The 23,239-nt window shown below is 44.2% G+C and overlaps 2 protein-coding genes across 2 annotated transcripts; one reads left to right on the forward strand and one right to left on the reverse strand.

The window, feature by feature from the left end:
- Positions 1–745: 745 nt before the first annotated feature.
- PSMA7 (proteasome 20S subunit alpha 7) lies at positions 746–5,786 on the reverse strand. Its single transcript, XM_057400846.1, has 7 exons — positions 5,663–5,786; positions 4,063–4,189; positions 3,398–3,522; positions 2,333–2,455; positions 1,818–1,937; positions 1,242–1,304; positions 746–981 (listed from the first exon to the last, which is right to left on the reverse strand). The coding sequence occupies exons 1-7, from the start codon at positions 5,756–5,758 to the stop codon at positions 889–891; spliced, it is 747 nt and encodes a 248-aa protein (XP_057256829.1). The 5' UTR covers positions 5,759–5,786; the 3' UTR covers positions 746–888.
- A 179-nt stretch (positions 5,787–5,965) lies between these two features.
- On the forward strand, positions 5,966–23,215 carry SS18L1 (SS18L1 subunit of BAF chromatin remodeling complex). Its single transcript, XM_057400850.1, has 11 exons — positions 5,966–6,201; positions 9,681–9,757; positions 11,065–11,149; positions 11,986–12,130; positions 15,647–15,844; positions 16,799–16,963; positions 17,871–17,972; positions 18,341–18,433; positions 19,655–19,774; positions 20,701–20,828; positions 21,031–23,215. The coding sequence occupies exons 1-11, from the start codon at positions 6,133–6,135 to the stop codon at positions 21,055–21,057; spliced, it is 1,209 nt and encodes a 402-aa protein (XP_057256833.1). The 5' UTR covers positions 5,966–6,132; the 3' UTR covers positions 21,058–23,215.
- The last annotated feature ends 24 nt before the right edge of the window (positions 23,216–23,239 follow it).

The following is a 23,239-nucleotide window of genomic DNA, read 5'->3' on the forward strand; positions in this document are numbered from 1 at the left end:
CCTTGTTTCTACAGCAAATCCTCAGCTTCAGTACAGGAGACAAGAGTTGCTGTTTCTGGTGCTGTGGAAGCTGCTGCACTGTGCATGTGTCCAAGCTGAGCTGTACCTGGGTCACTAGTGCATGGGAACAGTGAGGGGACTTGTGGCTGTGGCTCAGCTCACTGACTAGGAGCCCTTCACAAAGCATGAGCCTTTTTCTGCTAGGACTGTTCCTGCTGGCCCCAGGGCACTGGTGCATTTATGGCTTAATGGTGGTGTCCCATTTAGCTATGGGAAGCCACCAGCCTGTCACTCCCGGTGGTCAATCTCACCAGCAACCCCTCATTGTGAACCAGAGGAGTCACACAGCCACTCCAAGCCAATGCCAGATCCTGTCCCACACTGTGCAAATGGACCCGTGCAGCCAGTTCTCATACTGCACCCCCAACACCCCTGTGCTGCCCCCCAGAGGGAAACCACCACCCCCTGGCACAGCCTCGCTCTTTACATTTGAAGATGCATTAGGGGAAAAAAAAAGCTCAATTCCACACTGCTTCTGTTCTGCTGCTGCTTTAACCCAGCCCTCGAGCCAAGCACTGCCAACTGAGAGGGTGCAGGGACCAACCATTAACAGAATGAAGTGACCCAGGAAAACTGGAGCCAAAGCCTTTTTCCTTTAATGGGTCACTGCTGCTGGTCTGCAGCCACCAACAACTCCCAGGGAAGGAAAATCCAAGGAATGGACAATTCCAAACTAACAGCTTTAAAAAAAAAAAACACCCAGTAGGTTTATTGTAGGTCTCCCGAGGGGCAGAGTATGGACAAGTGGAATGCCTACACCAATGGTCTATACAGAATAACCCATTGCTTCAGTTAAAAAGCAGCAGCTGAGCCATTGACTTTCATCCATCATGTTGTTTTCTTCTGCTTTTTCTTCTCATTTTCTTCCTTTTCTTTTTCAATTTCAGCAACATACTTCTCTATCTCCTCAGGGTTCAGGATCTAGAACAGGAACACAGGAGACCCTCAGGATCCTAACACAGCTCAGGGCTCTTTGTTTCAGCAACACTACCTCTCGCTCAGAACGAGAGTTAGCTGGGATTCATCCAGGCCCAGGTACCCTGTGGAGACACAGCATTCCTTGGCCACCAACAACAGACACAAGCTCTGGCCAGGACAGGATGCAGGGTGAGGGGTGGAGGTTAACACAGCTCAACAGGGACAGTGGGAAGGGAGAAGAGCAGAACAAGGCCCTCACTCACCTTCAGTGGCTGCTCCCGCCTCATGACGGCCAGCTCGATGTTCTTTCCTCCAGACTGCACCACCTTAGGAGTGGGTCAGTGTTAGAGTTAATGAATGGACACGCTCCCAACCACCCCCTTCCAGGTCAGAATGGCTACAGAGGGGCAGCATTCCCCTCACTGGCTCTACACACTCTGCTCCAGCAGCAGTGGAGCTCTACAGAAGTAAGGGTCTTCCTTCTGGGAGCAAGCAGGAGCCCCCTTTGTCACCATCAACCTCCTGCTATTTGCTGTTTCTTCAATGCAGAAGTAAAACATTCTGCCTGTGGTGCAGCACCTGTGTGGTGCATTTGGCTGAATGCCCAGAACTGAAGCCTGTTTTCCTCCCCGGAAAACTACCAGTAAATTCCACGTAAACTATGGAAACTGCTACTCAAATACTCTGAACCTTGAATTTAATCCCGCAAGGAACAGCTTCACAGATCCTGCTATGGTTCTCTCCTGTGACAGACATGCACGGAGATTTCCCTGTATTCCCACTGAAGTGAGTGCAGCCCTGCAGGGAGAAGTGACTGAAGGGCTGTGAAAGGGACGCACCTCAAGAAGTGCCTTGATGACAAGCTTGATGGTGAGATCATCCGTTTCAATGGCTTCATCAGTGTAGTTTTTCTCCAGGAATTCACGCACGGATTTGGCTCCTCTGCCAATGGCATTGGCCTGGAAACGTTGAGGGAGGGGAAAGACAATGGAAGTTCACGAAAGCCTCACTGACAGAGTAAGCAAGCAATAAGAGTTGTACAATTACATAAGCTGAAGCCATTCTGTGATCCCCTTCTATTTTTAAGGAGACCGAATGTGTAAGTTCCCACATGTCACACACAAAGACACTTGTGGTGGGTTTGGGGTTTTCCTGTTGCAAACAGGACAAGATCTCCCTGTAAAGCTCAGCTGCAGCTGCCATTCACAGCCAATCTGATCACTCAGGATTTCTCCAGCTGTGAGCCACCCCCATCTGGTCAGTGAGATCTCCTTCCTACACCAGTCCCTCTTTAAAGGGGACATTAACTCACAAATACTCCATCCCATCTCCACACGAAGCAGAACCAACTCACCTTCCAAGCATGGTACGTGCCAGAGGGATCGGTCTGGTACAGCCGCGGGGTCCCGTCGAAGTCAAAGCCCACAATAAGAGCAGAGATGCCAAAGGGTCTGCGCCCGTTGCTCTGTGTGTATCTCTGAGCAAAGAGAAGAGACTTATTTCAGAAGCAGTTCTAAGACCGTTGTGAGAGTAGAAGCAGGCACTGGAGATGAACCAGAAAAAACACTAGAAATATTTATAGCAGGGTCTTACCAACCTACCTGCTAGAGTTAAAATCCCAGACTGGTTTGGGTTGAAGGGACCTTAATGTTCACCCAGTTCCACTCCCCTGCCATGGGTAGGGACTTCCACTGGAGCAGCTTGCTCCAAGCCCCTGTGTCCAACCTGGCCTTGAGTACTGCCAGGGATGGGGCAGCCACAGCTTCGCTGGGCACCCTTGCCAGCGCCTCAGCACCCTCACAGGGAAGAGCTTCTGCCTAAGAGCTCAGCTCAGTCTCCCCTCGGGCAGGTTAAAGCCATTCCCCTTGGCCTGTCCCAAGCTACTCTCCAGATTTCTTGAGGAGCAACCCTGGCTGCTGGGTGGTGCCAAGGGGCAGACAGAGCAGTTTAATACACACTAAATGCACAATTTATCACAGAGCACAGTTGGGCAGATTTTGATGCTCTAATTAATATTAACCCTAAACCATACTCAGGACTGCACTGATTTGCTCCCCTCTTATCCCTCCCTGCAATGGCTTAGTAGGAGGAAAAATGAATAGGAGCCATGAAGACGTTCTGACAATAACACAGCTCCATTGTTATGAGGGCGAGATAAGAGCTGCGGATCAGCTCAGTGCTCCTGATGATATCACAACAGTCACTGCGCAGAACTCGCAAGTGCTAATTAACTTCATCTTGGAAGAGAACCCAGTCAGTCATCACTCCTCCTGTTCTATTTCTACATCCCTACTTCCAATAAACACATTTTGTTGTGCTGATTTTGACCAGCTGAGTAGAACAAGGCTTGGACATACTTAAGTTTAGAGCTCTGTTCATCGGGATGTATCTTGAAGCATCCCTATGGGGTCCAACGTACCTGTTTCAGACTGGCAATGTAGCGCGTGATGTACTCCACGGTGACGGGATCCTCCACTGTCAGCCTGTGGCTCTGACACTCCACCCGAGCTCTATTTATAACTATTCTGGCATCAGCTGTCAGCCCTGAAACGACAGAGTATTCTCAGACTCATCCTGCACAAACACAACAACTCCTGTTGCCTCCAAAGGCTCTCGAGGTCAGTGTGACAGCAAAGGAAAAACCAAACGCGATCACACTTCCTCAGGTTTGCTGCATTTTTAAGGCAACAGACAGAACCCAACACACCAAAACAAGCAGAGGGGTCGGTTCACAGCTTTCATGTTTGTGAGTTTCAGGGAACACACACAATTCTGAGCCAGGTGATGGCAATGCTACTGACAGAGCGACAGCATTTGGCAAAGCAATCTCAGTTCTCACACACACTGGCTTTATTTCTTATGCAGCAACCCAACTACAAAGCAGCTTTATGTGCACAGCAAAGCTTGCCTGGTTGAACTTTAACATGTATTTCCCCTCATTAGATCCCTGGCTCTCTCTATATTCATCCATACAGTAGACTACTCTTGGTTTACAAAGAATAAGCAACAGTGGGACCATATTCCCTCCCACAGTTCTCAGCCACTTATGCTAAGTGTTCCAAACCCCCTGAGGGGAGCATGTACCTGCAAAAGCCATGCAGACATTGTCATCGAGAGCACAGATCTTCCGTACAGTCCTTTCATCCTGCAGTTTTGCCACAGACTTCTTTTCCACACCAAGCACAACAATATCCTTCCCTCTTACTCCAACCTTCAACACATTAAAAGAAGAACAAGTTAAGCTTTTAGGGCCTCAAACCTCGGTGAGCTTCAGAGTGCACCGAAATTAGTAGGAAAACCCAGGACACACAAACCCCCCCACTCTGTAAGTGTTATTTCAGCTTGAAACCAGTATTTTATTTCCTATTGCCACAACCTGGGGAAAGGGCTGATGTTACAAAACCTGCAGTGGATTCCAGGGTGCAGTTTTACAATCAATTATTACCGTTTAAATCTATGTGGCTCTAAAAGATACAATCCCACTCCTGTCACCAACCCTGCCTTCCCAAGACCAGTCAGAGTGTTTGTGCAGCCACAGAAGCAGGATCAACAAAACTACCACTACAACTGTTCCCCTGGTACTGCTCAAGGCAGACCCCACAACACTGAAGGTCAGAACAAGTAAAACCTGATGAGCAGCCCGCCAGGAGTTTGCTGCCTTCATGTCAGCATGTGAATGCTCCATCCCTGATGGTGTTCAAGGCCAGGCTGGACAGAGCCTTGGGTGACATGGTTTAGTGTGAGGTGTCCTTGCCCATGGGAGTGGGGTTGGAACTGGCTGATCTTAAGGTCCTTTCCAACCCGAACTATTCTATGATTCTATGTCCTAATCCATACTTTGGATATACCTTTTCCAGTATCAGGGACAAAAGAAACCCTTGGTCTTTCTCACTCATTCCCAGTGGTTCTCTAAGGGGTGATGGGAATCATTTTTCCTTATGGGATGGCTGTCAGTGTGTTACAGACATTTCCAACCAACTACTCAGCAAGAGAGGCAGAGGTTGATTATATTTGATGTCTGCTCCACTTTTACAGTGTTTTTCATTTCTGTGAGATAAAGAAGGCCACCTCTTTGGCACTAAATGTCATTATATTTATTCCACCCCAAGGACAGTAATTTTTCTTCTGGGTATTTTGTAATTTGGAAATTAATACTTCTTTTTTTTTTCTCCCCAAATATTAAAAAAACCCTCACTGAGCAAAACCTCAGGACACGCGAAGGCTGGGAGCCATAAAGTTACTTCTATGTGCTTTTACTGACACGTTTCCCAGTCCACTGCTGACCCGCGAGTGCACAAGCACGGAGCCACTGCCACCACACAGAGCAACAGCACAGGCCCAGCGCCGTCCGGGGCTCCGCAGCACCTTCCTCCCCACGGCGGCCTGTACCGGGCTGCCAGGACGCGGTGCCTGCCCCGGGCCTCACGTTTCGTGCTCAGCGCACAAAACTTCCGACTTTTCCCCCAAAACCCGCAGCCACGGCCGGAGCCTGACAGGAGCACGGCACCCACTGAGGGAAACGGCGCTGTTTAAGGCAGCTCCAGCCCCCGAAGTCAGCCCGAGCGCCTCAGGGCATCTCCCGTGGGGCCTCACCCCAGCAGCCCGCTCGGTGACGGGGAGGCGCAGGCCCCACCGCGGGCCTTCCCTCAGCGAGCGGCCCGGCACACCCGCCGCTCTCACTCACCGCCGTGGAGCCCTTCTTCACCGCCTCCTGCGCGTACTCCACCTGGAAGAGGTGCCCGTCCGGGGAGAACACGGTGATGGCCCGGTCGTAGCTCATGGCTGCGTCCCGCGGGGCCGGAACCTGCCGCTCCCTCAAAACCCGCTCGCCTGCGACAGGAAGCCCGGCAGCAGGGACGCACCATGTGCGGCCGGCGGGGAGGCGGCGGCGCGGCCGCTTCCCGCCCCTTCCCCAAATCCCCGCCGGTGCTCCCCCGGCCCGGGCCGGCGGCGCGGGCAGCGAGGCGAGGGCGGCGCGGAGCGGTGGCGGTGCGGGGCCGGTGGCTCTTTGCGGGGCGCAGATCGTACCATCTGCGGCGGCCCCCCCCTCCCCGTGCACTGCGGAGAATCCCTGCACGGCAATAGCGGCCAGATAATAACAATATTATTAGAGGCTGGAGCAGATATATTATAGCCACATAAAAAAACCCCACCATGTCGGTTGCCTTTGCTTCTGCTCGCCCAAGAGGCAAAGGGGAGGTCACCCAGCAAACTATCCAGAAGGTAAAAAAAAAAACAGCATGCTTTTATACAGCGGATTTTAGCCGTTTCTTCCGCCCGTGCCCCCGGAGCTGAGGAAGGAGGCGGATTGCTGGGGCGATCAGGAGAACCAGGGAATTTGCGAGGGCTGCAGAGATGGACAGCTGGAGAGAGAGGTGGGGGAAGGAGGAGGAGGAGGAGGTGGAACAAAGCAAAGGTGTTCAGATCGCTGCAAAGAGAGAGCCGGAGGAGGACTTGGGAATAAAATCGGGATGGCACGTTATCTCTGCCGCTCGTAAGGGGGGAAAGGCTGCCAATAATACATTGGGAGATGGCAATGCAGTTAATATGATTAATTCAGGACGGTGTGTCAACTTCTGCACCCCCAACCCCCAAATCCAACCTAAAAAAAAAATGAATTAAAAGAAAACAGTGAATTTGCAAAGGTTTTCTTTTGTATTTGGGTGCGGAATGTTAATCTCTCTGAAGATAGAGGGAGCACCGCTCGCTGACATCCCTCACACAGCGGTATTTGCGAGGTGCTTATGGACATTTCGTGACAGACAAAGGTTTAGGAGAGGTTTTCTCTGGAGAGCAGCTCTCCGCATGGGTGTCAGGTGGAGGCCGGAGCCCAGGGCTCCCAGCTGGGAAGTTATTGTCTCCTGTTCGGCGGGGCTGCAGCAGGGACCGCACGCACATGCCCGGCGCCCCTTCCTCCCGCAGCCGGTCACGGTCAGCGCCGAAGAGGCTGGAAATGTCAGTGAGGAACGTGCGTGTTTTCACCGCCACCGCTGCTCGTCACCCGTGCTCGTGCCCTGCGCGGATGGGGTGCGGGTGCGAGGAGCGGTAGGAGCGAGGTGTGTGTGTGCCCGGAGCGGTCCAGCGTGAGCAGGGACCGGGGGGAAGCGCCATTGCTACCCCATCAGTGACCGGGCTTTGGTGCCCAGTTAGGACTTCTAAGGAAAACCCCAAACCCTCAGTAGGAGCCTGTGACAGAGCAGAGATGAAGGCAGGGAAACTGCCGCAAGAGAGGCTGGAGAGGGGGCTTGAGTCTCTGGAGGCTGTTTGGAAACGGATCCCGTTTGTGCTGCTCTTACAGCACGTGTGGGATTGTGGAGTCATTGATTTTCAATACTAAAATGTTTCAGTCTTGGTGAATAAATTTCTCCTAACCTCCACGTTGGGTTCTTAATTCAGATAGTTTGGGCTTTGTCTGTTGTGGCCACAGACAAAGGCAGCCAAAGTAATTCAGTTGGATTTTCAAACTCTTTCCTTTTGCATATTCATCAACTTTATGGAAGTTTCAAAACGTTATTTCTTTACAAATAATGTGCAAAACCGTCTTGTGTCTCGGGTACAGCTGCTGGTATGTTACTTCAGGACTGCTGGTCGATGCTGGGCTGTTGGCAGTGATTTCTGGCAAGTGATGGTGCTGAGAAAGAGACTTGAAGGCACAGAAGTGGGATGGGCTTTATAATCATGTATAGAAATGGGGCAATGACAGAAGAGTGTAGAAAAGGGGCAGATGCCATGCTAGAAGCTTCAAAAGTGTATTAAAGTGAGCCTTGTAGAACACATACCTATTTAATTGAAAGATTCTTATTTGCATTTGTGGTATATAAGGATCTTACTTTTATTTATTAGCTCAGTTTCAAGAGCCTTTCAAAGCTGTTACTATTCCAGTACCAACAGCTCATAAAATCAATTTCACATGGAGAATGTTAGAGCCGTTGGCAATAGAGCAGTGACAGTGATGCTTTAAAATAGTTCCTCAAACAGCATTTGCAGGACAGTAAACTTCAGTTTCTTCTGTGCAATGGAAATCAGAACTTGGTTACTGAGTTTACTAAGTGTACTGACTTAGGAAGTCAGGAAAGAGCTGTTCCTGATTCCTTTATTGGTAAGGAAAATGTTCTTCAGCTAATTGTAGAAGCATAGTCCTTTTCTGAGGAAGATATGTGTAATATTGCTTGGACTCTTGCTATTGAATATGTATCTTAACTGAATGTGGGAACGTTGTCTGTGATGTCTGTTGTGGAAACTGAAAAGGACACGTTTGTATTCTTTGCTGATTCAATATGCAGAGTTTCCACTGAGATGGGTGAATATTCTGCACGCTGCACTGGGAACCAGGCAGGAGTATTTTCCCTTCAAATTCCAGGCTCACCTTGGGTTGCCACGTGAGCATGCCAGGTCCTTGACTGACAGGGTTCCTATGTTCCCTGTCAGGGTGCGAGGCGCAGCCTGCAGACCACAGCAGTGCCTCTGCTCCTTGCCCCTCGCTGGGAGCTCCAGGGGATCGCTGCAGTTAGTGATGGACAGAGGGGTCCAGCCAAGCTCAGCCCAACCTGCAAAGTACAAGCAAGCACCGGGAGCCGCTGTGCTCTCTAAGGCAGTGATTGAGAGTGCACCAGAAAGACTCTGCTCATTTGCCTATAATCTCTTTGCATGTGAATGGGTCAAGAACTGGTTTTGATCAGAACTTGGATTAATTCACATTGTCAAAACCATCTTATTCTTTCCTTGAGAGTTCTTCTGTCCTGATGACACTGTGGGTCAAAAGCCCAATCTTACAAGCACTTAATAGCAGCGGTACCTACAATCTGTATTATGTAGTGAGTTTTTGCCAGGGGCAAGTCTAAATTTGTGAATACTGTTGTTGTTTTTCCATTCACTCACCCTCAGAAGGCTCCCACATCCACAGGAAAGCTGTGGGAAAGAGGCAAACTGTTGTAGTTGAAATTTGAAAGCAAATCAAAGGGTATTTTAAGCTTATAACTGCATTATAAGTTCATGAAATAAAGGTCAGTGGTCATTCTGTCCAGTGGCTCTGCTCCTCTTGGAACAAGTCAGTCACTAGAATTTATTGTATGAAGCTAAGCTAGCGGCCACTGATAAACATAAATTAACTGATATATAACTACTTTGTGTTTTCATTGTAAGTCCTCCCTGCATTAGGACTGAACTGAACCCCACAGGACATGTTGGGATGTAGTTGTCTTAAATGTGGTTTCGGTGGATCCAGTAATGTGTATTTTACACTTCCTCAGGCTCGGTAGTCTGCACATGGTAGTCCCATGCAGGAAAAGTAGTGGGTTCAGACTGCTTGAAAGTGTGTTTATCACTTGGAAGTAGACATGTCAGCAAAATCTGCGGTTTTGGAAAGGGCGAGTGATGGTTTAGAATGAGGCAGGGGTGTTTCATAGCGAAAGCATTTGCCTTCTTCAGCATCAAAATCCATCTGCCAGGGAAGGAGCAAAAAAGGTAAGCCCCTTAATTCTTCTGTGTTGGGTATTTCAACCGATTCCTTTAAGGAGAACTGTTCATAAATGAATGAAAAACACAACCTTGTGACTCAACAAAATCATGTGCAGGAACCTTGTAACATCCCAAGGCAACAGAACACCCACTGCCGTGAAAGGTGACTGTGGGGCAGCACAAACCTATGGGACTTCAGTATGGTTCTCATAGTAACGTCTTTTGATCATATTTCTTTTACGCAGATGCTAGATGAAAATCACCACCTAATACAATGCATTATGGATTATCAGAGCAAGGGGAAAACTGCAGAGTGTACTCAGTGAGTATTACGAGTTTTGGAGCATGTTAGAACTTTTGGGTGTATTTGTTGTCAGGAACAGTCCTATGAACAGTTCTGATTATTGAGAATACTTGGGCTCTTTGTTTAGATTCACTTGTATTTATGAATGGATATTGTTCTTGGAAGGGAGGGCTTTTCCTGAAGGATTTGATTATTTAGTGTTTACAGTATTTTTAACTGGTCATTTATTATAATAATTATAAAAAGTGATGGTTATTGGACCACTTGCTCTATGCAGATTCATTAAATAAATTTATATATGCAATATAATATTAATTCATTAAATAAAGTAGAATCATGTATAAAGTTAATAACACATTTTCATCAGAAAGTAATTCAGTGTTAAAGATCAGCCATGTGGTTACCTGTGGTTAAAACCATGTGCATGTAGAAGTGCCAGTTTGTATCGCTGCTTACTATTCCTAATCTTTAGTATTTAATAGATATAGCCTTTAGCTGCTAAATCTCAGCCAGAAAAGCAGCCAATCTGCCCATGAAAGGTCAAGTCATGGGGCTGTACTTTCAAGCTACTTGTTTAAGAAAGGCCCCTTCGCTAAAGAAGTCGTGTCACTGTTCTAGCTTCACCTTTCTGTTCTTCCCCACTTCCCAGCCATTTTCCTCTAATCAGAAGACAACTCATGCTAAAAAAGCATTTTTGTTCTTGGAACCCTCCTCCCTGTTTCCAGAGGTTTGACTCCTCACTTTGCTCAGTAGCACAGCTCTCGGTTTGCTTTCAGGTGCCCTTCTGGTCTTTACTATGAGCTTTTCCAGTTCATCGAGAACTGTGAAGAAGCATCAATGGTTGAGGTGGTGCTTACTTGAGTAAACACTCCAGTTGGAGCACTCTTGAAAAAACCCTTATTCTTCCCAGCTTGCTGGCAGAACACAGAGGTTTTGGGTTTGGGAGTTCTGGAATTTCATTGCTCCTAAGAGCCTTGTTAAACAGAGGAAGTGGCCAATTGTTAGAGCAGCTGCCCCAGTGTCGGTACTCAGAGACTGAGGTCCCAGCTTCACAATTCACTCAAAGTGCTTTCAGTGGAGAGAGTGTTTTACCTCTCCCCTCCTCCAGGTTTACCCATTTGTAGAAGAGGTGATGAAGACGCTGATGCTTGATGAAAAGCAGGACAGCACAGATACAGCTCATTACTGTAGCTATTATGACGGTTGAAACGTGGGATAATGTAATTTAACTGATCAGTTAGAGATGGCACAAAAAAAGAAAAGGAAGTTTGGAATTTTCTGTAATGTTAACCCTTTCCAAATGAGCTTTACTCCTTATTCTGTAGATACCAACAAATCTTGCACAGAAACCTGGTTTACTTGGCAACAATAGCAGATTCTAACCAGAATATGCAGTCCTTGCTTCCTGCAGTAAGTACCAATACCATCAGATACGGAAATGTTCTTTGATTTTCTTACTGATCCATGTCAATAAGCCTTTTATTTAGTGTTTCTCCAGCTACAAGTTTTGAAGTGGTCAAGTAGACCCCGAAACAAATCAAAAGTTACTTTTACTGTGTTTAAAACACATTCTTTGGGACATTTGTGTTAATCTCTGTCTCCATAACTGAAGTTCTGTATACTATAAATGGTGCAGTGGTGCAGGTCTGAACAGCCTCCATGTGTTCCAGGTTCATTATTCTTTACCTATTCTAATTGTATTCTTTACTCAGGAAAAAAAAAAGCCACTATTTTATGTGAAAAATCTAATTCAGCATTCGGGCCTCAGTTTGTCTTTAAACATTGTGTTATTCCAGCTAAATGGACTGATTCTGGAGGTATAACTCAAAATACAGCATAGCTTTATGTTTGACAAAGGTCAACTTGCCAGCATGCTTCTGTATCATCATTGCTAATGCATCTCCCTTCTGCAGTTATGTTCTGACCAGCACAAAATGAAATTCATGTCCCTTCCAATGCAAACCATTCTATGATGCTATGATAAGTACAGGAGTATGGCCACAGAAACTGTTACAAGCACAGTTTTAAGATTTTCCCTGAGCTGCCTGCTGGCTTCTCTGTGTCATGCTGAATGTCATTCACACATAGGAGTCAGATGAAGAAAGGTTTAGGCAAGGAAGCCCAGAAAGTGAAAGAAACACATATTTAATTAAGGCAGTTTTCAGTCATAGGCTAATTTGGGGGCTATTATTTTTTCTAATTACAAACCTAACCAAACATTTGCTTCTCCTCCCTGTTATTTGCAGCCACCAACGCAAAACATAAACTTGGGCCCAGGAGGAATGACTCAGAGTGCATCCAACCAATCTCTCCATTCACAGAGCAATCTCAGTGATGCAATCGGGACGGGCCTTCCTCCTTCCTCCCTCATGCAGAGTCAGATTAGCAATGGTGAGCTTTGGTCCCCTTTGTGCTGCTTTGCTGTTGCTTGGCAACAAAATCATTAATGCAGAATATACTTACAGAGCTGTAAAAGATCTCTCCTAACTCACCTTTCAGGCATACGGGGGTTTCAGGCACATGCTGAAATCATCACAAAATGGCTACAGTCAATAATGATGCTGGCTTCTGCAAGGACTCCAGTCTGCTTTGTGTTTCTATAGGGGAAATGAAAACCATCTTTTCCATGAAATGCCTAATGAAAATCACCATGTAAAGATGCATCCAAGTTTTTAGTCAGAAAAATGATATCTTGGGGTATTTTTCTCTAGAAAGTGGAGGGTTTGGCCAGGGTGAAATGGAATTGCTTGCATGGCTAACCACACAACCAAACCTTTAGATTGCAAAGACCTTCCAGGATATGTGCCCTCCTAACAATAACTTGGTGTTGCATCAGTCTTTGTCCTCTACAGAAGCTTGCAGAGCTTGTACTACGTAGCCAAAGAGCCTGCACAGGCATTTCACATGAACAAGATAATATACTTTGTGTTTGTTTGTGGAACTGAAACTAATCAAAAGACAAACCAATTGTTTTTACTCTGTGCATTTTATGGTATGAATATATTTATTTGGCAGTTCCTAGTCTTTTAGGCAGTTCTGGTTTCTGTGGGTCTTTCCCAGAGTGACAGAGAGAAAAAACAGTTCCTATGAACAGAAATACCTGATTGTAAAATCACTTTGGAAGGGGGATTCGAGAGCAGATGCAAGCCATGAAATGACTTCTGAGTTCTTAAAAATCCATTTGTGGTCAAGCTGATAGTACCTGTTAAACTAATGGATGAGGTGCCTACTTTAAACAGTTACAGCTTGTAAAGTGAACTTACTGAATTTATCTGGGCCTTCTTTTTTGAGAGATTTATTACCTAGTATAACTACTATAATAAGTCAGTCAAACATTGGTTTATATTACTAAGAATCTACATTTTCAGTGTTATTGCTGCTGGTTTTTCTTATGTGTTCTTCATAGTAAGTTAGTGCTGACTGAAAGAACCAGCCTCAGAACAGAAGCAGCCAGGGCAGTTTACCTCATGTTGCAGGTTTACTTCATGTTGCCCCAGCCTTATACTAAAACCCAGGCTGAGTTGTGGGGGGTCTCAGGGTAGTTTATTCTCTGCCTGGTCATGAAGAATCCATCACTTGGGTAGTGGTAGCTATTCTATCATAGACATACCAGCCCTGGGAAGCAGACTGAGGACACAGCTACCGTTCAGAGCAGAGCTGTAACTGAGGATGTAGGAGCTTGCCTCTTCTGAGTAGCCTGGGTAACAGCAGCAGTGCTGGCATGTGCTCTGCTGTGAGAACAGGGCCCTCACACCCTTGGGCTTAGGGACACTCCCTTGGGTTGCCAGTCTCTAATGCTACTGTCTCTGTGCCAGCCAGAATTGAGTCAGCACAGTGATGATGCATGACACAGCATTCCTGAGGTTGACTTTGAGACTGAGCGATTCTTTCACATTGGTCAACAATTGTTGGACAGCATTTGGGGGGAAATAGGAATAAATATGCGGAAATAATTCCAATATAGGGGCTCTAGCACTTGTGGCGATTTCTCATCTAATGGCAGTAGAGATGAAAGTCTGTCATGGACACGTAACAGCACTGTAAGAGGGGGAGGAAAAAGGAAGAAGCCACAGAAGATGCTACCTTTTATTCTTTATTGCCCTCAGTCAGGACTGTACAGGAATCACCTCTGTAGAACAGTCACTATGTAACCACACATATGGTAATTGCATAGGGGCAGCTAGGTCAATTGTAATGATAATTCTGTCAATGGGGACAAGCTAAAAAACAACCCACCAGGATTTCAAGTAAACCCCAAGTCAGTGATTCTTCCTGCCACAGCCCTGCAGGCAAAGCCATTCGGTTCAATGAACCAGCAGTGAAATGCAGCTGCCTCCAGACAGAATTGGGCTCAACTGAGAACTTTAACTGTTCAGAAATCAGGAAGAAAGCCTTCCAAAACAACCCCCAACTGCCTTAGATCCATGAAAGTATGAAAGAGGTTCAGTGCTTTGTATTTATCCTACTGTTCTGGTGTTTTTACTTACACACTTTGGGCCATGCTTTCCTATTTTCCCTTACAATCACAAATTAGTCAAACTTTTTGTTTTGTGGCTCTAAAGGCCAAGATTCTCCAAGTTTTCCCACGCACATAGGGTGAGGTTTACCAACACTTGCTTCACTCCATCTCTCACACAAAGCAGCTCTAGCTCTGGTCAAACACCATGTGGCTCTGTGTTGTACAAGCAGAAGTAGAAGCTCTAGAAGACAGACAAAACCTGGAGCAAAACAGAAGCTAGAGCTTGACCTGGCTCCACTGGTTTCAGTAGAGCTGTCTGTCTTATGTTGAAAATGCTGCTTGTATCTCTCCACAAGAGGAAAATATAATAATTTACAGCAAATTTGCCCATTTTGAGGTCTATACAAACCATTCAGAGTAATTAATGAGGTCTGTACTAAGAGAATTAAACACATTTTTCAGAGGCTGTAGATACACTAGATAACTGTGAATTAAGATATCAGAACCTAATACTACAACATGATTCTGTTTCTTCTTGGGATTCTGCATGTCTTCCATTCTACCTACATTAACTTAGACTGACAACAATACAGCTGAATTTTAGATAGACAACAATACACACTATCACATTTTAGAGAGTAACAATGCACAATGAAAACAACTTCCAAAAACTCATTCATAAAAGCATTTACAGCCACAAACAACAAAAAATAAGAACCAGTTTTCCCCCAATTTTAGTTACCCAACAACAGGATTTTTAAAAATAAGCATACTTCCAAGTAAAGAGCATGATAAACTCAGGACATAACTGGAGCAGTCTGATGGTTCCATACAATGATGCTGGAAAGGGAATACTGTAATGACAGGGATTATTCTGGTGACTTGGGAAATTAATCTTCTGAAAGTCTGTGGTACTTCCAGTGAAACTTCAGGGCAGGGAGAGACAGGTTTGTGCTCTGAGAGGGTCCCTCGTCACTTCCTACTCCCCAGCTAAGAGGGCTGGCTGGTGATGGAGCAACTGGACAGAAGCAGCAACGTGCAAAGTGTTTCTCAGCCACTCCTGTTCCTTCCCATTGTCACTATCTGTGTGAAGGAGGAGTCAAGAGCAGGACAGGAGGAAGGAAAGGACAAATTTCAGAGGGCTGGGATGTATCCAGAGTCCAGGTGTTTTCTGAAGTATCTGCAATTACTGGTTTAGGGCATTGCTGCTGGTTTTGGTCTTCCTGTCTGCAGTTCTGTACTGGATTTGGCTGCCAGGAGAAGGAGGATCACTCTAACTGTGCAGTTTTATTGTCTGTAGATAAGAGGGAATTTTAATAACAAGGAGTTTTTTCTTTGGTTTTGCCTTATCAGAAGGTATTTCAGAAAGGGCATGAGGGCTTTAATGCTCACTGTACATTGCCAATAATAGCACAGATTATTCTTGTTGCTCTCTCTAATTTTTCTAGGTCCTAATCACGTGTCTATGCAGCAGTCAGGCCAGAACACCATGCCCACGACCTCTCTGAGTATGACTGTCAGCAGTCATGGAACTGGGCCTGGTTATAGCCATACAGTGCCTGCATCTCAGAATGTGCCAATGCAAGGCCAGGGGTCAATAGGCAATTATGTCTCTCGAACAAACATCAACATGCAGTCTAATCCAGGTAAACTCCCTCTTCCTCCTTCTGGGCCAACTTGACTTTTCAGTGACCTCAGAGGTTCACCACACTGGAATTTGCTCTGTAAATGTTTTCTGTACACGGTGACAAACATCCAAGAGGAAAAGACAACTTTAACATCTCTGAATTGCTGGGTGTCAGGCACCAGCACACGTCAGAACTTTAACTCACACTGACTTGCTATGGTTAGCAGGGAACTGGGGGAAAGAGGGTGCCCTGGAAGTGCACCAGCACTATCCCATAGCCCCTGGTAGCGAATCCCACAACTGTGGATCTGAGAAGCCCCTTTATCCTAGCTGAAAAGCCTGCCAAAGAGTATTACACATTTACTGTTTGTACATTATGACCCCTTTTTTGTTACTTTCTCACTGCTTTCAGGACATAGAGAGACTAGCAGGCAACTCAGAATGAACCTCTTCATTCGTAAGAAGTGTTTACTGCTGAGTACTGAGTGGCATGTCCAATGCTTAAGAATTCTTTCTGACAATAAGAAATGTAGAGATCAAATAAGATGTAGAATGTCAGTTTATTTAAACTGTATAATTATCAGGTATATAGTAAGATGGAAGCAGAAGAAATAGTTGATCAGAAAAGAAATGCAGCAATGAATTAGGAGGTAGCATCAGTTCTAATTTCTTTCTTTAATCCTACTGGAAGAATGAGTATATTATTTTAAATAAACTAATAATAACCAAAGCTAGATGTATTTTTAAATACCTAACTGGAGCAAATGGCAAGAACTGACCATGTAATGACATCCTTTCCGGATTACAGTGCAGAAGAGTTAAATACATGCAGTAGGAAAACATCTGCCCCTGTGGAAAATTCACATCTTTATCGGGATGCATGTTAGCTGAAGGTTTTTAACTTGCTTCTGAAGAGACTAGGGAGACAACTGTCACATCCCTTTAGAAACAGTGTTTTCCATGTGCATTGTAGTGTCCATGATGCACCAGCAAGCAGCAACGTCACATTACAACTCGGCACAAGGAGGGAGCCAGCACTACCAGGGGCAGTCCTCCATTGCCATGATGAGTCAGAGCAACCAAGGCAACAGCATGATGGGTCAGCGGCCGATGGGCCCCTACCGAGCTTCCCAGCAAGGTAAACTCTATTACTGGGTTATTGATAGAGTTATTTTTATACTGGTGATAATTCAGTGCATCCTGTGGGGTAGGCAAGGCACCGGAATTTCCAAGTCACATTTCTGAACAGGGAATCCCATCCAGGAACACAGGAACTCTCAGATGGTGGAAGTGTGATGCCAATCAGATGAACTTGAATCTATTTTCAAGATGTATCTATTTAATTATTTCAGGTCTTTAGAAAACATAATTCTGTCTAAAAGGGATCATATATCTCTAAAGAAAAGATGAACAATTTGATGTACAGCTCCCTCCAGCCACTGGGAATCTTGTCAGTTCTTTCAAATGGTATTGGATCAGCCATAACGTGGCACATTAACAAGGACACATTTCTGCAAAGAAGACATAGTTTGCCAGCAATTAGTACGAAAAATTAGGCCAAGGAAAGGAAAACTCCAGAGGATAACTGCCATGCTCTAAGACCTCTCTGGAAAAAGTTCTAAGAGGTAATAAAGCTGCTAGACTGATTCTAACATAAAGTGAATTTTGCTAAGAAACAAATTAATACGTTAACTCAAATCTATTTAATCCTGACTGTTTTCTTGAGCATGGACTACATTCCTGTGCTTTCTAATAACAACAATTAGTAGATGAAATGTAGCCATTCCTATTGCCACAGAAGTGAGTGGGTTTAGGATGTGGTACTGACCATTGCGTGATTTCAATTTCAAGCAGCTTTTCTGGCAAATACAAATCCATTTCCTTTTTCTAATGAGCGTAACATCTTTACAACTGCTCTGAACATACTCTGCTTGTTCACTTCTCCAGTTGTAAACACTGTTTTCTTCATTAAGAATAGAAAATAAGAATATCCCTTAGGAGCCCCTGGGCTCACTCAGTTTGCTCTCTGTGTCTTTGCCTTGCAGGTTCCTCGCAGCAGTATATGGGTCAGGAAGAATATTACAGTGAACAGTACAGCCATGGACAAGGCTCATCAGAACCTATGAATCAGCAATACTACCCAGATGGTAACTCCTCTGAGCTGTAGTACCGTGACTGCCACGTCCTAGGATGTGGCAAGCCCATTATGATTCATTCCCAGGTGAAATGCTACAAAATTCTAATTCCAGGGCATGGCAGCCTGGTGCATAAACACACACATCAGTGCACCCTGCTATCCAAGCTGCTTCAGAAGCAGCATGAAGCCAAGTTTGGATTAGTAAATGCAAGAGATTTATCCATAGATGTGACTTTCCTTCCCATACATTTGACCTCCTACCTATGGAGTCTATTTCTTCTCAGCCACATCTTTGTGCAGCTTTATGATACATCATTCAACAATACATATGTAGTTCTATTAACAGTGTGCCTGATAAATCTTTGCAATTCTTTGTAGGACATGGTGACTATGCCTATCAGCAGTCATCCTATACTGAGCAGAGCTATGACAGGTCATTTGACGACTCTACACAACACTATTACGAAGGAGGTAGGAAAATATATTGCCAATCTTTGTAAAGCAAGCTCTGAATCCCCTAAAATACTAGTGAAATGCTTATGAAAAGTGAAATTTCTGCATCACTAACTGCTGTTCCTTAAGGAGTGTCCCGGAAATGGAATTTAGGTATATATGGCATTTTTTATACCAAGACTACACCAGACTGTCCACATGTTGGTACCTGTGTTGTGGGGCAGTCACGCTGTGCAGCTGTGTGGGATCACCAACAACTTGTGTGTAGCCTCATATTCATTACAAAAATGATCCTTGTTTGTAGCTGAGCAGGGTGGAATTAGAGCTACGGATACTGACCTTTTCTTGCAGTAAAAGACTTCTCCCTTACATTAACAAACAGTTTATATAATGTGAATAAAAATGGTTGTATTAAAGTAAATGGTTATGCTGACAAAGGTAAAATGCAGCTAGAAATGGGGTCAGAACTGGCAAAAACTGGCAGTCATAATTCTCTGGAGTAAGAAAGCCCAATGGTTAATTCCAACCAACTGGTTTTAATCTTTTAATTCACCTTACAAATGGTGAAGAACAACGGGTTAAATGAAACTACTCTTTGAAAATCAATACTATGAGTTTACCATTTTACCACTAAAACCTCTCAACAGTAGCACATCATAAATTCAGTGATATTGTCAAGATATCTGAAGTCTAAATTAGCTGCAAAATGTTATCTTAATTATGATACAGTGAGCAGGCATTTAGGAAAAGCAGTGTCGTCTGTGTAGTCTCTGTGCATTTGGTTGTTTCAGGATACTGCAAATGGAGTTTTTATCAAAGGTATTTTAAAACATACCAGTAACAATTGGATAAGTGGTGTTTTTGGGTATGGGAATAAACATCAGTATCTAGGAGAAAATACAGTGGGAGGGTGGCTTCTTGAGAAACCAGCTCTTTACCTTGGCTCCCTTACCTTTGGGACTCTGTGGTTTACTTCTGGGGTAAAAAAAATCCTTTGAGAAACAGGTTCTTTGTCTGTATAGTCTGATACAAACAAACACCTCTCTCCTGTTCAAATGAACTAAAATTCACTACAGAAATAAACATCCTGCTTGGAAAAATGCATCAGCTCTTTCAGAAGAGTATTTGTCTGAGTTCCAGACCAAGGCTACTTCTGTCTTTGTCTTCCTCGTGACTCACATGTACAGTGAAACACCTGCCTCACCTATAACCCAACTCTTTCAATGTTTCCCTCTTTAGGAAATTCCCAGTACAGCCAGCAGCAGGCAGGATACCAACAGGGAGCTGCACAACAGCAAACATACTCCCAGCAGCAATACCCAAACCAACAAAGTTACCCAGGACAGCAGCAAGGATATGGTAAGCAGTCACTGACTGCCCAACTGTTTGCAGTACTTCATCCTGACACATCCTAAGCTAACATATGCTGAAAACTATTTCTTTGATTAACCTTGGGTATTGCATGTGAAGGGATTCTGGGCAGTAACATACATTAGTATAGCACCGCATTCCATGAATCTATCCTGAATCCCTCTCTTTTGAAAGAAAGTTAGAAAATACAGGTTTGCCTCATGTTGTCTTCCTGGTAAGTGCGGGCAGGAGGATACTGCCTAGATTCTCAGGCCTCCTGCACATCTCAGTTCTGCAGTTGACAGGAAAAAATAACATCAACAGTCTGGAGAGTCACTGCTCCCTTGCTTAGAATCGTTCTTGCAGCATCATAGGGGTTTTATTCCTTAGTGAGGGGCTGACGTGAAAGGAGAAAAGAGACTTGAGCATGCAGTGGACACCAGTGTGGGGCTTTCAAACCCTTCAAGTCAGCAGTGGCAGAGTTCCCCACTATCATCAAAAAGATCCGAATTTGATGTCTTTGAGCTTTCCTATCAGTTAGAGGCATCTTGTATGTATCCTCAGTCTTCATCAGAAAGAAACTGTCAGCTTATTTAGTACAATATAACCAAATACAAACATCAGGCTATTCAGTACAAAACCAGAGTCCAGAGAGATCAGAATAATCTAAATCGGAGCTTTGAGGCAGGGGATTTCTGGTGGCTCTCCCAGATGTGATGGGACTTGACTGTGAAGAGGCAATGTTAACCAAACTGGGACTAGATCATTACTATTACTAACACTTTCTAGTGTAAAGCCAGAGGGGAGGAGGTCTGGGCAAAACCCACTCATAGTTCATACTCATAAAGCTTACTTTGTTACCATCATGTGTTACATTATGTTAAGCACAAGAACTCCCCCTCAAGCCTTAGTAGCAGCTTTCACTGTCTTCTCAGGTCCTGCACAAGGAGCCTCTTCACAGTATTCCAGCTACCAACAGGGACAGGGGCAGCAATACGGGAGTTACAGAGCTTCCCAGACCGGCCCATCCGCTCAGCAACAGAGGCCTTATGGCTATGAGCAGGTAAATCTTCTAAATCTCTGCTATGAAAAAGCAGATGTAGCTGTTAGCTCCACTATAAACCTATCTGATAATTTGGTACAGGCATATTGGTGATACTTCGGTGGGTCTTTCAAAATTCATAGGCCAAAAGAAATTGCCTAGCTCACTATTTGTAAACTTCTGATATATTAGTCTCCAACATTTTTATTTCTCTTTTTTATAGGGACAATATGGAAATTACCAGCAATAAAAGAGCATGTTCCTGTGCCAGATTCATTTCAATAGTATCTTCATCTTTTGAACTGGATGTACAGGCAGTTTTGATTAATTGTAATATGTTGGTTACCCCTTAGCACAAAGCAGCGTCTGTATGTGAACAGTGTTCATTTCATGCTGGATATGAAGCAGTGCACTACTGGTAACACGACAGTGCTTTAATGGTTTGATATTTGGTGCTGTGTATAGTACTGTATGTTGATACAATGCAGAAGTTTTTCATTTACCCCCCTCCCTAGCCCCATTCTTGATGTTTCCAAATAGCTTTAGGATCATTTGATCACAGCTGTGCCCTGTTCTGGAAAACAGCCAGGTTATTCTGCAGTCTGGCTCAATACGGAGCCATTCAGTCATGTCTCAGTACAGGGAGTATCCTGTCCTGGCAGGTTATTGATCTTTTTCTAACTGAATGCATTGAAGATTACCTGCTGGCCTCTGAAATCCATGGCTCTTTACTTCCTAAGAATAAAGGTATGGATATGTTCCTTATGTGAAGACAGTTCTATACTATATGATAAAATTAACTGCAGCTTCTGTAACACCTGCCCAAGTCTTACAATTAGGTAATCTGCTAAATCCACATTTCTGTTGTAAAAGGTACAGAAAGAGGATCCAAGCCTATATTCAAGGAAATGTTAATCACTAGAGGCATCTCTTCTATATCCATGTAAACTAAGGTATTTCTACTGTGGAAAGGAAAACAGAAGGGAATTCTCATATCTGCAGCGTCAGCCTCCTAGACATCAGTATTGCTTCATATTGTGCTTAGCTAAGAAAACCATCTAGCAAAACTCCAGTCTTAAATATACCACTCCAAATTCTGTAACTCCCATATCCATTTTCATGCCAAATTTTGCAAGCAGGTGGCTGGCATCCTTCTTTAGTTCTGATTCTTCCATTGCCCGTGTTCGGATTTTCCCACAAGTATGACCATAAATACTGTCACATGATTTGGTCTGTTGTTCTTACAGTTCACCATCAGTTTTTATTTTCCTCTGATATTTTGACAGAAATAGTTCAAAAGTAAAAGAAAAAAAAATCCATCTTTGTGGCAAATAAGCAGCTGAATTCAGCTTTAATTGCGAATCAGTGTTATGCATATAGAGAGGGGGACTATTAATGGGGTCACCCAGTGAGAGAATATCTATAGAGGGAGAATTTAGGAATAAAGACTAGTGGTATGTAAAAGCCAGTATGGACAATGTGAGTCACTTCTAGGCAGTTTTATATGTTCTTATGAAGTGTTGATAAAAAGCACTTATGAAGTGCTAATGTAAGTGCTGACGGAAATACCATGGCCAAACTTCTCTGATCAGAAGGCCAGGATGACCGCACTCTGTGAGCAATTTTAATATGAGATTAACTGCAAATTTACAATATAAATACACCCTCTGTAGGTTGTTCTCCTTTTCTTTACCTGAACTGGTGTATTTATAGGATTTCAGTTTGGGGTTTGAAAAGCCAAGACAACAAGGAAAAGAAGAGATCTCCCAATTCACTGCTTTTTATTTTTCTCTGTAAAGTCTTTAACTGGACAACTAAAGAGTTTACTATTAAATGTTGTCCAAGCACTGCCCATGCTACATTAATAGTTTTAATTACTGAGTAAATAGTGGGTCCTTATTTCTCTCATCTTTCCTGCTGGTGTTTTCATACAAATAGCAAGGAACAGCAAGGAAGATTGCTTTCTTTACCATGTTAATATTACAGGTAGCCAGAAGAATGCAATATTGCTCTTTGCCAGCTTGGAAATATGCCTTTTATGTGGTTTTTTGAAAGCACTGAAATACTGTTGAGAGAATATGAACACCACTTCAAATGAAACAGCAACATTACATCAATCTGAAATGTCTTACATTAAGAACTCCGTGAATGTTGTGTATATAATGTATTTGAAAGAGCACTTTGGAAATAGTTTGTACATTTATTTCCTAATTTATACATGATTTTTGGTGTTAATATTTTTATTGTTAATAACAAAATGTTTATTTAATGTGTTGTCCATTTTTATGTATTAATGTGGAAACAAAGTGATGCCAGCATTTGGACTTCTTCCATTAATTGTATCATTTTCTGGTTTGTAATACAGAATGCTTGAAAACTGTTTAGGTTAAATATTATCTGAGAATGAAGTTGGTGGTACTTTTCTTATGGCA

The sequence above is a fragment of the Pezoporus wallicus genome, unplaced genomic scaffold (genome assembly GCF_028554395.1).
Source record: "Pezoporus wallicus isolate ANWC-B61680 ecotype Strahan unplaced genomic scaffold, APGP_CSIRO_Pwel_v1 contig_11133, whole genome shotgun sequence".
NCBI lineage: Eukaryota > Metazoa > Chordata > Aves > Psittaciformes > Psittacidae > Pezoporus > Pezoporus wallicus.